The sequence below is a fragment of the Sphaeramia orbicularis genome, chromosome 5, assembly GCF_902148855.1.
Source record: "Sphaeramia orbicularis chromosome 5, fSphaOr1.1, whole genome shotgun sequence".
Lineage (NCBI taxonomy): Eukaryota > Metazoa > Chordata > Actinopteri > Kurtiformes > Apogonidae > Sphaeramia > Sphaeramia orbicularis.
The window spans coordinates 42,549,239-42,564,069 of record NC_043961.1 but is presented as its reverse complement, the minus strand read 5'-3'; the positions used below and the strand labels follow the sequence as shown (position 1 = coordinate 42,564,069).

Sequence of the window (14,831 nt, the reverse complement as noted above, 5' to 3'; positions counted from 1 at the left end):
ACCTGATGTCGGTGTGTTGAAAAATGCCTTGGGCAAGAGGTGGTTAAAATTAAGACCTCCCAATGAGTAAAATTTATCAGTTTTCTGCACTTTTGACTTTCCTGATAAGCATAATTAAATTCTACTCAGTGGTTCTCATCTGATTTTTTTTTTTTTTTTTTTTTAAACTGAGTTAATGCAATTAATAAATTATTCAAATTTGGTGAATTCAGCTCAGTGTGATTCAAAACTGCACACAGTCTTTTTTTATTGTATATAGTTTACTCTTATTTACTTAGTAAATATTAATTAATCCTGATCACAGTTTTTACAGTGTAAGGAGTAAGATCTGTCCTTTTTTCCTAAAGAAAGGGATTTCTTGGATTTATTTTGTTGTTATGGTGGACACTGGAACTGGAGCTGGACCGGTAGAAAGAAGAAGAAAACTAAACAGGAGAGTGATAGAGCACAGACTAAAACACTGGTAAATCTCTGCATTGAACCAATGGATAGAACTAAGGGAGTTAAAAGGAATGAAAACAGACCCGGAGTTGGCCCTCTTCCTTCTACACAGGTATAGAATGTTTTTTTCTTTATACATATGCATTGGAACATTGTATTTGACTATAATGGCTGTTGGTTGCTGGTTGGTCAGTCCCAAATTAAGGGCTTTGAAAGGAGAGACTGAAATGGCTCTTTTTGGAGTTTAATGTTCATGCCGGGGCCTGCATACTAAACTGTCCCTCAGGAACAAGTTAATTATAAAAGTACAATACTGTGAATGCAGAAGGCTGAAGCAGCTACCGTTGAACTGCTAATGCAGAATGATGAAGATATTGAATGAATTAAGTCATTTATGAAAATGACTGAATACTTTGTGGAAAAGCCAGAGCTACAGTCTTATTGGGACATGTCTTAGAACACCGGTCTGATTAACACTCCGGAGCTCCAGAGTAAAAGAGACATAGAGGTAGGAGTCCGACTTTCAAAGCGTGGTTTCACTTTCATTTTCACACCAGCTAATAAACTACGCTACAAACGGACCTCATGGAGTTTGCTTGTTGTCTCGTTTCAAACATCACTTTGCACCTGCAAAGTACTGTCTGGAAAAAAGAAATGCAGAGTTGTAAAGAGGATCCACTCTTCAGTCATTAGCTTCAAAATGCCATGGCCAAAGTTATGCCCTTACAACAGTAGGCACTAGTGCTCATAGGAAGCGGAGTCTTTGTCCCTTAAAAACACCACCGATTCCGGCTGACGATGTTACTGCAATCCACTTTAAATAAATTCTCTGTACAGGACCTTTAAGAATATCTCAAGGATAAAAGATCTGATGTCTCAGCAGGACCTGGAAAAACTAGTTCATGCTTTCATTTTCAGTCAGCTTGATTATTGTAAGTGTCTTTACAGGTCTACCTAAAAATTCAACTAGACAACTGCAGCTCATCCAGAACTCTGCTGCTAGAGTCCTCACTAAGACAGAAAAGCGGACCACATTAGTCCAACTCTGCGGTCCTTACGCTGGCTGCCTGTCCGTCAGAGGATACACTTTAAAGTTCTGTTGCTGGTCTATAAAGCTCTGAATGGTTTAGGACCAAAAAACTTAAACTTGGCCAAAAGTAAAAAGTAAAATAACTAAATTATATTTTTTCATATTTCACAAACCAAAAAAGTCTTATTCAAATTCTATCTGAAGAGTGACAAATGACGAGGAAAACAACAAATCTTTTTTTTTTTTTTTTTTTTTTGTCAGCTAAAGCCCTGAACTTTAGACTTAAATGTCAGTAGAACTACATAAATATAAACCAACAGGACAAAACTATTATAATAATTAATATAATTTAGTGTCAGAGATCATTTGCCCCTCACTCGGTTTTTGGCCCTTCCTTGGGCGGCAATGAAGAGACTGTGTGTGTGTTTTATTGACGTTGTGTTGCCAAATGTGTGTGTTTTATGGCATTGCTTTAGTCAGTGTGTGTGTACATACAGTGCTCATCCCAGGAGCATGTCAAACTGTAACAGAAAGAGTGAAATTCTGATGGAGAGAATCGCAGTATTAAACAGAAACCCCAACAAGTGCAGCAGTGACCTTGATAGGTGCAAGAGACCGAAGACGGTTGTTTATTTCCGTGCAGCTCAGAATCGGACAACAGACAGTGAGCTTCTGGATGATTGAATGAAGCGCTTGGGGAATGCAAAATGAGAACCAATCACTGACGGAATAGTGCAGGCTGTACGCTGCCTCACCGTTTGACATCTTTGTCCTGTCTGTTGTGGTGGACCACCATGATCGCAAGCAGACACTACGCTGCATTCACAGTGCTATGTGGAAATCAGAAATATCAAGTACTTATTGTGTGGCTGTTTTAACTGTACAATCTGGCTTATGCTGCAAATTGTGCTCAGTACTGTCTAAAACAGCTTTTTAAATGTAAGTTTGTCACTGGCATCAGTTTTTTCACTGCCAGTTACATGAATAGGGCGTACATAAAGTGGTAAGTCTAAATTGTTTTACTTCCTATGTTCCATGAAGGCAACATGACTGTGCAAGGTCCCCAGCCTTTTTCTTATGTTGTCACTTGTGATTCCAAGCCCTTCAGTTGACACCACGCCCCCCATGCGACATCAGGGCCACAAGTTTTGTACTTGAAAAAAAAAAAAAAAAGATCTGAAACTGAAAAAAAAAGATTTGAAAGTGAAAAAAGATCTGAAACTGAAAGAACAAGAGCTGAATCTGAAAAGATAGAACGTGCAACTGAAAAAAAAAAAATCTTGCATTTTTCAAAATTCAAGATCAAAACTTGAATTTTGAGCCTAAAATTTAATTTTTTGATGTACACATCATTTGGCCCCAGAATGGCTCCATAGATATAATTGTTGGTCATCGTATGCTGTAAAAATTGGTTATAGTATCACATGAAAATTGGTCACTATACACACACACACACACATATATATATATATATATATATATATCTATATCTATATCTATATCTATATATATATATATATATACACTAGAGATTGACCGATATGGGTTTTTCAGGGCCGATACTGATACCGATTATTAGTAGTTAGAGAAGGCCGATAACCGATATTTGGAGCCGATATTCATTTGCAGTAACAGTGTAAAAATTGGCGTGAAAAATTTTGAATAATGCAAACACTGAACTTCGTTTAAATGCCTAAAGCATGTTTACTTAATCAAACAAACAGAAAATAACAGCTCCAGAAGTGCATGGATTTCCTAGACTCAGAAGCACCTCTTATAAAGTTGAATAAAAGCTTAAATAAATAGCTCCCTGAAATTTTTCCACAGTAAATAAAGTAAAATTTAAATATAACTATAATGACTTATCTTTGTTTTAAGTTCAAACACAACAAAAATACAGGGAGACTGTTGTAAACTCTTGGGCCACATGCTGACATCTGCTCAACTCATTATGCTTAATTTATTACAGCATTTGGGACGCCTTAAGTTGATTTCATTATTAAATTTTATATTTTACCATGCGATAGCAGGGACCCTGTCATTCAAAACTATGTTGCTACATTATTAATGATTAATATGACAAAAGCTACATAAAAAAGTCTAATAGTTCCTGTGAGTGCAGTTAAACTCCTGACAAAACACAAACAGCCTTTAGGGCTTTAATGAGCACACACAGGATGTTCCACCATGTTCAGATAAATTACTTCTGAATTGGACTCTCTCTTATCTTCACTTTAATTTTGAGATCATAGGACTAGAAAGCTCACAGCAGCATTAGTAGTTGTGAGTTGTAGAGTTCTTCATGTGACTTTAATGCAAACACACACTATTACATTACATACCAACAGTCTCATCCCAAATAGTCAGAAATCGACGCATGCAGTCAGAGACCTGTAGCGGCACTATTTGACGCGGGGTGTACTCTTTGACGCGGAAGGAGTACACACCGCAGAGAGGTGAAGTTTTCTGGTGTGAGAAGCTCCGGAGAGAAAACACGTGTCAAAGGTAAATATAGAAAACTCTTCTGAAACTGTACTAAACATCCCTGTGCTCTACATCTCACAACTACTACTAATATTTCAGAAGAACGTCAGAGCAGAGTAAACATTAGCGGCAGCTCTGCTAACACATATTACCTCCTGACATGTGTGTGAATTAGACTGCTGATAATATGGAGATGGAAACAGTCTGTGATAGAAAAGCGTGTGTGGGATTAAGAGAGAGGGCCTAAAAAACTCAGTTCACTTGTTTTAGGGAAGCACGCTAAGGTGAAGTCTGATAAGCTTTTACCAGAACATTAGTTCATCAGTCTGGCTCTAAACGCTCTGCACACTATGTATTAGTAATGGAGAAAAATGTATGTAGAACACAGGCTCATCCCAAGTCAGTCCCCGTCTGTGTGTGTGAGGACAGCTTCAGCCTCAACCAATCAGAGGGCGCAGAGTGGATAGTGAGAGAGAAAGGCGCGGCTGCATCTGAGCCGAAATAACTGTTTTAAATTGGTTTCTTAATATCGGCCCATCGGATTAAAAAAAGGCCGATACCGATATACGTCAAATTCCCAAATATCGGCGCCGATAATCAACCCGGCCGATAATCGGTCGACCTCTAATACACACACACATACATATGTCTCCTCAATACAAAAAACTCCCCCCCTTATCCAACATACAAGGTGTGTCAGAAAAGTTTCAGGACTGGTGTCACAAAAGATATATTTCAAATCCAAACTACAAGTTTTCACCTTCAAAGTAATCCCCCTAGAGCAGGGGTGGGCAACCCTGGTGCTGGAGAGACACTATCCTGCATGTTTTAGATGTTTCCCTCTTTCCCCACACCTGATGGTTATCAGGTCTGTTGGAAGAGGGATACATCTAAAACATGCAGGATAGTGGCTCTCCAACACCAAGGTTGGCCCCCCCTGCCCTACAGTATAACAAGCTTTCCCAGCCTTCTCTGGCACGCTTCCATGCACTCCTGGAGGGATTCTTCAGGAATCCTCCACAGCTCCATCGTCACAGCCATCTAGATGGCATCCACATCTTCAGAACAAGTCCCCTTGATGACCTGAATCAGCTTGGGGAAGAGGGAAAAAGAAATCCCATGGAGCCAGGTCAGTTGAGTAGGGAGGTTGCTCCAGTAGAGTAGTGTTCTTCTCAACCAGGAACTTTTAGATGCTCAGGGCATTTTAAGCAGGCATGTTGACATGGTGAAGCAGCCACAAGTTGTCCTGCCACAACTCTAGCCTCTTCTCATGCACTGAATGAAGCAAATGCCACAGGATCTCTTTGCAGACATGCTGGTTGATTGTCTGGTCCTGTGGCAAGAACTCGCAGTAGATGATGCCCCTCACATCTAAGAATGTGATAAACATGACTTTGGACTTTGACAGTCGTGCTTTCTTTGGCCTTGGGGACATCAGACTCACACTGAAGGTTCTGGTGTTTGATCTCTAGGTTGTACTTTAAAATCCTTGACTCATCACCGATGAGGATTCTCCCTAGCAAGTCTGGTTCAGTTTCAAGATGCTCGAGGACGTCTTGACACGTTGGCATGCATCAGTCTTTCAGCAGTTAAAAAAGCATATGGAAAAAGTTTAATGGCTGCAGAGAGCTGAGATCACAGTTACATACTCCAGTGTGATTACTTTTAAGGGGAAAATTTGCAGTTTGGATTTGAAATATTTATTTTGTGACATCAGTCCTAGAACTTTTCTGACATACCTCATGTATACAGCAGGTGATGTGCACAGACCAGGTACAAATTAGTTTTCAGGTAAGTTTTTATTCAACAAAAAGGTTTTCAAAGATCATGTAGGAAATACGATATTATACAAGTGTTGCACAAACAACAAAACAAACGATCTAGAAAAGGGAATCGTCAGTGGGTATGAACGTGAACAGACAGACCGGAGAGCAGTGACCAGAAGTTTTCAAAATGAAAGATTGACCAGATGCAGATATGGAAACAGTCGAACACTGATGTGGTCTAAATATGAAAATCATTTTAAAGCCAGTTTCACATCAATTTATTTTTCTTTCAAACTGGCCTGTGACTTGCCATTGAGTTTTCTATGGTCATTGGTACTTTTATTGACTGTTACACTAATGGTCAGGTTAAGGACGTTTTTAGTTGGTGGAGGAAAAACTAGAATCCTGACAATGATAATCAATTATTAAATTATTCAAGATCTGAAGACTGACTTTTCTGCAGATCTTTCAGTCTAAAAATGTGAAAGGAGCCACAAGTGGATGATGGACTTTTTTTTCCCTCAAGATCATCAATAAACCTTAATGCTCAATCTCAAATGTCGTCTTTTGTCATGTATTTTTTTTCCCCCCAAACAAGAACTTTGTGGGAATTCACAGGAGTTTCTCGCAGATGACATGAAAATGGATATTCAGTTCTTTCTGTTCAGGAAACCTTTGAAAGCAAAGTGGTGGTTTAACGTTCTCATCCCAACCTGCAGGGAGCAGCAGCACTGTCAGACACTCAGTGGAAACAGTCACAGGAAGCCACAGTTCTTAAAACGCCAAAACCATTGATAAATAAGGAGACACCGCACATATGCTTATGCTATGCAGACGTTAGCATCTTACCAGGGATCAGTCACAGTCGGAATCAGCTGCTTCTGATGTTTGGAAATTCACTGTTGGATGTATATTTACATTTGTCAATTAACATTTAGACAAAAACACCGGTTTTCCTCTAAGTTATCTCTAAATTGTAGAAAGTGTCCTATTCATGAAAGGTGTCATTGTCTCCTGGTAAAATGGACGTGACTCTAGAATAATTCAAACATATGCTGTTTTATACTGATCTCACCATCTGAGTTCAAAGAACCAAAACCCACCGCACAAACATTCTGGTACCAGTTAGAATTCAGCACCAACATCAGACTGCACACCTGTAGAAAAAAAAAACAGTCCACGTTCACAGAAGAACTGGACCGGACTGTTAGTGGAGTTTGGATTGGATGGCGACAGAAAAAGAATATGAGTTTCATCTTCAACAAAGTGGTAAATGATAAAACACTGATGCTCTGATCACAGCAGGGATGTTCAAGCAGAGTCTGGACATTTTCAGTATCAAACATGACCAACTGAGCAGAAAACACACCAACCTCACCTGAAATTTGTGTTTTATACTGTTTTATATCATCTGGAGAATTGATCATCTTTTAAGTTCACACTTTTTTAGGACAAAGATCTATGTTGAGCAGCAGCAACTGGTTGACATTTAGCCGTAATATCATATTACAAAATATCAACGTGGTCCAGAGATGGTGTTATACTTATGGAAGTGAGGTGGGCCAATTCTGAATGTAACCAGAGAAGAAGAAGAATCTGTTATAAAAAAGAAAAAGAAAACCAAAGTGATTAAAGAAACGCTTTCATCTCTCAATTCTCAATGTTCCTGAAAAAACAAAAATCTGAAACCACCAATTCATGTTCTGTCACTGTAAAACATTAAATATTTCCAACAGTCATAAATACTATATTATCAATCAATATAAGTGGATAAACTAAAGCAAAGGAACACGTAGTGAAGGTCTGACTCTGGTCAACTCAGAACTGTCCTGTTTTCCAGTGGAAATGCAACAAAAACGAACAAGAAAGACAAACTAAATACTTGTTTGTCATTTTTTGTAGTTTGTTTTTGCCAGAAACAACCAACCACCACATTTGGGACTGACTGAGTATCATATTCAAAGCAATACTCAACACTAACTTGAATTTTTCATTATTACATTGGAAGAGTGAAGAACTTTGGCAAGAAAAACGTGAAAATACTTGACATTTTATGATGAACAAATACCCCCCAAAGCTCTCAGAAGGGAAACGCTGCTCACAAAAGAGCTGAATAAACATTTCACGTTAGCCGAGTGGTCACAGTGTATGGTGCATCGCAAAATTCATCTCCTTCATCCACTCCCTCCAGTGGTGTCAGATGAATGGTTGGTTGAACTGTTTGTGTAGAACAGACAGTGAAAATGTACCAGCGTTGGGCTGATATTCACCTCCCAGCCTGCCAGGAAAAGTGTCACCTACACTTTAAATGCCTTTTATAGAAAAAAAAAAATCTGTCAGGAACACAGAACCTGAGCAGCTCTACCGCCAACACAGCAACAAAATGGAAAACAAATAAAAACAAGGTCAAACATCTGCTACGGCTGATGGATGTAAAACACTAACATCTGCTAAAGGTCATGAATGTATGAAGGGAAGTCACTTATTCTGGTATCTGAAGTCTCTCAGCATGTGGTTGAGAGGTTGGATCTGGATCACCGGGGACAGGTTGACCTGCAGGATCTTCTGCGCTTTCCTGCGGGCCTCTGCCACCGACCGAGAGTCATCCACCTTTATCACTTTGCACCTAAAACTCCTCTTGTCCTTCCATTTACTCCGCGGTTCCTTGGCGGCCCTGCTGTCCTGGTGGAGGCCGTTGTTCCAGGAGTGGTTGCTTGTCAGCTGTGTGTCCGTCTGAGGGAATGCGCGGCCATTGGCATAGAAGACAGGCGCAGAGTCTCCAATGAGGGCGCCGTCCAAGCGGACCGGGCAGGACAGGCTCTTCTGGCTGAACAAGGCCACAGCTTTGGTGGGCGCCCCACCACCATTCTGAGAAGGCTGCAAAGGTATTCCTGAAAGCGCTGGAGGGTGGTGTTGTTGTGAAAAGACAACAGGGAGAGCCTGGGAGGACGGGTTCCAGGTGGCCTGGATCTGGAGTCGGGCTGTGTGGTACCCTGACAGGCCCTCAATATTGGTCAGTCTGAGACACGGCTGCACCTGGACCTGCGACGGCTCCACAATCCGACTGCGATCCTGGCTACAGACGATGGCATGGTGGTCCACCAGGAGCTCTGGGGGCCGGACACCTTGTATCCGGGGGCTGCTCCGCTCTGATGTAATCCACGATGGGTGAACTTCCCTCTTCTTCAGAGGCTTCCTCCTCCTCTTCTTGGCAGTGGGTTTGACATTCCGGTTGGGGGGCTTCAGCATGTCCTTGGTTAGAGGCTGGCTGGTGCAGGAGCGGTAGCAGTACACGTCTTTACTGCACAGGACGGTGGGTTTGTGGCCCTCGTCACTCAGCTCCTGTAGGAAGCTGACCAGATCCTCTGTGCTGGACAGATCATGGGACATGGGGCTGAGGATCTTCAGGGCATCCAGGAGGACGTTGTGGCCTGCAGAGGAGATCCGTGACCAGGAGTGAACCGCCCTCTGCGCCTCCATGGTAAACGCTGACGGCCGGCTGACCACTGGACCTCGCGCCGTGCCAGCCATGTTCTGTAGATCTGTCGAAAGAAAAACGGTCACAGAATCAAACCCTAGAACATTTGCCACTGAGAGCAAAGTATGGAGAGGTGTATCAGAAATCCAACAGGACAGTTCCTACCTAGTAAAAAACAAATCCAAATAAGGATTGGAGATCATTTTGTTTCATTTAAAGGAAATGCAGATTTGTAGAAATGGTGTCAGATGGTAAATTTGGTAGTGGTGAGTTTCTCCTCTAAATGTGTTATTTGTTATAGTTTAGTCACAAACAGTTAAGTACAAGTACAATGCCTAGATTTCAGTCCACCTTGCCACACAACACTTATACCACCCCTTTTCCACCAAACAGGGTCCAGGGCTGGTTCGGAGCCAGTGCCTGACTTAGCACCAGTGCTTTGATTTTCCACCACCTAAGCACCAGCCAAACCAGTTCCACAGTGGTTCCAAACAGATTCCAGGCAAGTACCAACTTTGAACTGGGCTAAACTGGGGCCAGAGCAACCCCCGCGTTATCGGTGGGCGGGGGTTGTGGACCAAAACAGGAACGGCGAAAGCTATGAACCACCATTTTTAAAACTACAACCAGCGGCTTTTTACTTTAGTTTTTAGAGAAGTTATAGACACCAAAAAGTAGCCGCAGTGGACTGAGGAGGAGGCCCAGTGCTTTCTGGCACTGTGGTCTTCATCCAAAGTCCAAGACAAGTTGGAGGGAGCTTCTCGAACAAAGCCAGTTTACAATACATAGAGAGGGCTGCTGCCGGCTACAAGCAGACCCTGGACCAGCTTCTAAACAAACGGAAGAAGTTAAAGAAAGACTGCAAGGACCAGAAAAGACAGCTTGGACGCAGCGGCCAGCTGAAAAGAATCCCGAATTTTGACCTGCTGAACTTGGTTTTAAGGGACAGCAGTCACAGACTTGCAGCTTCCAATCGTGGACGAGTCTGTTATTGAAACAGCGGCAAATGATATTGCTAAATTTTGTTTCTCAAACACATGGTTAATAGCTCACAAAGTCATCTTTAGAGATTAAAGTGAGCTACAAACGTTACAGACGTTAAAATGCTAGCTAGTGGTATGTTAACAACATTTTTGCAACTGTACACAACATTGTTTTGTTCTTTACAGAGTTGTTGCCCATGGACGAGGAGGCAGATTCAAACAGCAACACCTGGATTTTTCTTCTTTTTGTAAAGTTTTTAAAGCATTTTTTATTTTTTAGTCTATTTGGGGTTTTTTTCTTTAATGTGAATAAACCCATTTGAAATGCAAAAAGTTAATTTTGCTCGTGTTTTCTTGTACCTCACATAAACTTGGGTAACAATACTGCTCTGCTGACCTCACTAATTATCTGTTTACAGGCTACTCTTGCATTATGTTTGTACTAGAGGTGGGCAATATATATCGCCTATGATAATATCGTAAATGTTGAGTAGCCGATGTGCAGTTTTACATTATCGAGTATTCATACTGTCTGGAAAAGAAAACAAATGGACAGTGCATGGACAGTAAAGGAGAGGTTCATGAAAGTCCTCATTGGCTGAATGCGTGCCTCAGAAGCCAATCAGCGGACAGGACTCAGTTTCATGGCGACTTGGCGGCACCCGAGACACAACATCGTCTCACCTGGAGGAAATGCAGTAGTCTCCCATCCCAATAGATGATTTCATAGTGAAACGTGGCTCCATATCACTGGTCTGGAACAGAGGTCACATTAACCGAACATATTCTGTCATTGACAGATTTTTTTTTTTTTTAAATGACGGAAAATTCTGAAGGCCAGCCGTCATTTTGACAGATGAAAATACTGAGGGTAATCTACTGTTAACCTTTCCTGCTCGGCTCGTCCGGCCGTAGTCAGCAAGCACAGGGGAGATTTCCTCCAGGGCCGATGTCGGGGTTAACTCCCTTGCCAGTAGTGGAAGACAGCAGCTTTAATTTTATGCACAGTATATCGATGTTAGTACATTTTTTACTTCTGTCCTCTTACACACTCATACTCAAAACTGCCGCTCCCTCACCTTGCTCAACCACTCACACCATACGCACACACACGTGCCACACACCGCTCTCACACTTAAAGGAACACACACACACACCAATCTCATGACACTACCAAAGAAAGTTTTCACACAACACTGAACAGAACCTGCTCAGGATCGCTGGTCTGTCTCTCTCGACAAGGCATCAAACTGTCCATAACAGTATCCTACCTGTATAGAACCTACAGCACCACTGTTCACAACTACACTGAATACAACAGCGGTACTTCAGTCAAATGACTCACAGTTAGTTCACCTGTAGTAGACCCCCTGTCCAGTTGATGGTGAGTGTGAATATTATATTAATCAGTCAGTGTCAAGTCTTGCGTCGTTGTTTTGCTGACTTTAGCCAAAATTAGATGCTACTTTGCTAGCGTACACTGTGAAGACAGCTGACTCTCCTTATTTTAGAAAAGCCCAGTAAATGTAATGGCATTGATGAATGAAAAAAAGAGGGACTGATGCGGTGGAGGATGACGGACAAGCAAGGAATACATCAGTTCTTATGGCATTTGGTGTGCTATATGTACGCATTTTCTACCTTTCATGTGTTATTTGATGGCATGTAAATTTGTGCGTAGATGTCTGGTTCACATAACCTGAACCCTAACCCTCAGTGCATGGTAACGCACCAATTAAAAGTTATTAAATTATTAAGTTATAAGTTATTAAAAGTAAATTATATAATTATGCGAGTCCTGATATCATGTTGGTTTATCAGCCAGCAGCAACTACTGTTGCTGCATTGTTGAGATGTTTTTGAGTATTAAATACTACTAAATATATCTCTTTATCATTAAAAAAAATAAAAATTTGAAATGACGGATAATAATATGTTATGACGGAATTTTTACGACCCTGTCTGTCAAAATGATGGACAATAAAAATGTCTAGCGCAACCTCTGGTCTGGAAATGGTTCGGTTTTGACCAAATTGATGTGGGTCAAAATAACATTATATGCAAGCTGAGGCGGTAGGTAGGGTAAACGTGACAAATTCATGTGGAGGGGGTTCAGTAGATACTGGTTAGAAGTTGTGAAAAGTTCATGTAAGTTCTGCTGTATAATAGAGACATAGAAGCCAGGAGTTAGACGTCAAAAGTATGATAGGTTTCACTTTCGTTTCACCCCAGTGTTAGTCACATTAGTTATGGACTGCACACCCATGTATATAACTACTGCCCGCCACCCCCCACAATGTTTTGCATAAGATGTATGAAGCACTTTAAAAACAAACAAGAGCTGTTGTTCTGAAACGCTGTGTCTATCCATAGATGTCCTGGTAAACACGTACAGTTTTACAGCATTTTTTGTTTAAAAAAAAAAAAAAAAAAAAAAGAACAAAAATTCATGTTTTAAAAGATATCATCAGATTATTGTTATTGGGAAACTGTAAAAAAATAATTGAGATTTTTTTTTTTGCCCACATCACCCATCCATAGTTTGTACCTATGCAATATAGAAACCCAGATATTTATGTTTATCACAAATGCCACAGAGTGAATATTTGTGTTTTTCGCCTATGGGTTGCTATGTTGGCTTGTAAAGACAAGAGCAGCACTTGCTTCCAAGTGAGTATGTCCCACACTAATTAACCCAAACCAGATCCACAGTCACGTGATCAAGTTTTACACTGACGTAATGACATGCAGGCCTTTAGATTACACCTTGGCTGGGCCGACTAACGGTGTGCCCAAATTAAATGTCCCCAAATTAGTGTCCCCAAATTAAAAATAAAAAAAGGCCAGAGCAGAGTGTAAACGAAAGTATTGACTCACTCGCCCCTGCTTTTTTCCTCCCGTAAAACACATCGGTTATAATATACAAGGCTTGTTCATAACGACAGAGAAAACATTGACAACAACAACACCACATATATACCGAACAGGAAAGCACAAGTATTCATGCTTCCCGCAGAAGTCATATTTTGTGATAACGTTAGCACAAACACAGAATCCAAATGCAGAACTCCGACAACAAAAGTTAGTTCCAAAAGGTTTATTGTTCACACACAGGTGAAAAAAATATAATGAGTGACAGAATCTTGAGGATAATGGTTGGGGATTTTCTCCTCAGATTCGTCCTCCGGATCGAGGGCAGCAGCCCGTCTCCCCGAGCGGTGTTAGGATTCTTTTCCCCGACTGGGGAAAAGCAAAGGGAGGTCAGGGACGGAAACAGGTCATACACAGGCAGGCTAACAATCGAGCAACAGGACATAAGGACTAGGCAAACTCACGTACCGGTAGTCAGGGCGAGAAGGTCAAAACCAGATCAGATGAGGCAGACAAAAACCAACAGGGATCAGGCAGAAGACGAAAAACCGAGGAATCCAAAACAGGTCAAAAAACAGGCAAACAAACGAGGTCAAGTACGCTGGTCTGAACTACTGGAGTTACAAACTGGCGACTGACAAGGGGAAAAGACAGGGTTTAAATACACAAAAGGGAGGGAAGACAACTAGACACAGGTGAAGCAAATTAGGGCGGAGACAGGTAATCAGGACAGAGGTCAGGATGAGCGGGGAACAGGAAGTAAAGACGACAGACAAGACACATGAGGGAAAACTTAACAAAATAAAACAGGAAGTGACACACAAAACATAAAAGACAGACAAGACCAGACTATTGTCTGGCAGCAGGTATGACATATTTGCGCCGTTTGATTGGTCTAAATCACCCGTTTCGGCCAATGAGAGGTGATGAGAGCTTGGAGATTGACTCGTACGTTGTACGCCAAAGGTTTTCTCTCAACAACCATGCCTCGTGGGCGACCTATAAGTTCAGGCCGCTCACATAACAAACGCAGTGAAACATATGACATATGAATTATCTGCCTGCATGCAGTCCTGTGATTTTGGAATTAAAATCAGCTGGCCATATGCTGATCAATACTTCTGGAAATTAGACTTGTGGAATCCATGCCTTCATACTCTTGAATATATCTGAAATAGTCTGAGAAAACAGGAATTACTGTTGAAAAATCTAATCCCGCACCCACCCCCTCCGCCGATTCCAGCATTTGATGTGCCCAAATTAAGGTAATCTAAAGCCCTGACATGTATCTGACTTGGCTCTGCTTGGCTCTTGGCCTATGGAAAAGCAAACCGGTACTTTGGAGGCACCAAGTTGGAACCAGGTAAGCACTAGCTCTTGCACCAGCACTGAACTAGCACCAGGTTCTTTTTGGTAGAAAAGGGGTATCAGCCCCTCCTACTCACTGATACCCTGTCTAGTCAGGGAGTCGTCTTCAATTTTAAATTAAAGATAACCAGTGTTTCCTGTGGAATTGATCTGTTGGTGTGGCGGTGTAATGCGGTGTAACTGCAAATGCGTTGCTTTCCGTCTTACTTATACTACTATGGGGGTATGGGGTGGTGCAGTCCATGCCCCCAACCCGCAGACGTGAAAGTGGAACTTTACACTCCCTTATCTTTTCTCTGCCTTCTGACGCTTGGCAAACTTTCATTTGAGGGGGCAAGACATTTGTCCTAGCCTATTATATATTATACAGGGGTTTTTCTGAACCGGGGAACAGGGGCGCCGCACCCTCA

The 14,831-nt window shown here is 41.5% G+C and overlaps 1 protein-coding gene across 1 annotated transcript in view; it reads right to left on the bottom strand.

The window, feature by feature from the left end:
• Positions 1-5,735: 5,735 nt before the first annotated feature.
• Positions 5,736-14,831, bottom strand: part of ccdc71 (coiled-coil domain containing 71) — a 51,058-nt gene continuing 41,962 nt past the window's right edge. The window contains exon 2 of the mRNA XM_030133503.1: positions 5,736-9,263. Coding sequence (XP_029989363.1) covers positions 8,200-9,252 — 1,053 coding nt within the window. The 5' untranslated portion in view covers positions 9,253-9,263 and the 3' untranslated portion in view covers positions 5,736-8,199. The remainder of the gene's footprint in view (positions 9,264-14,831) is intronic.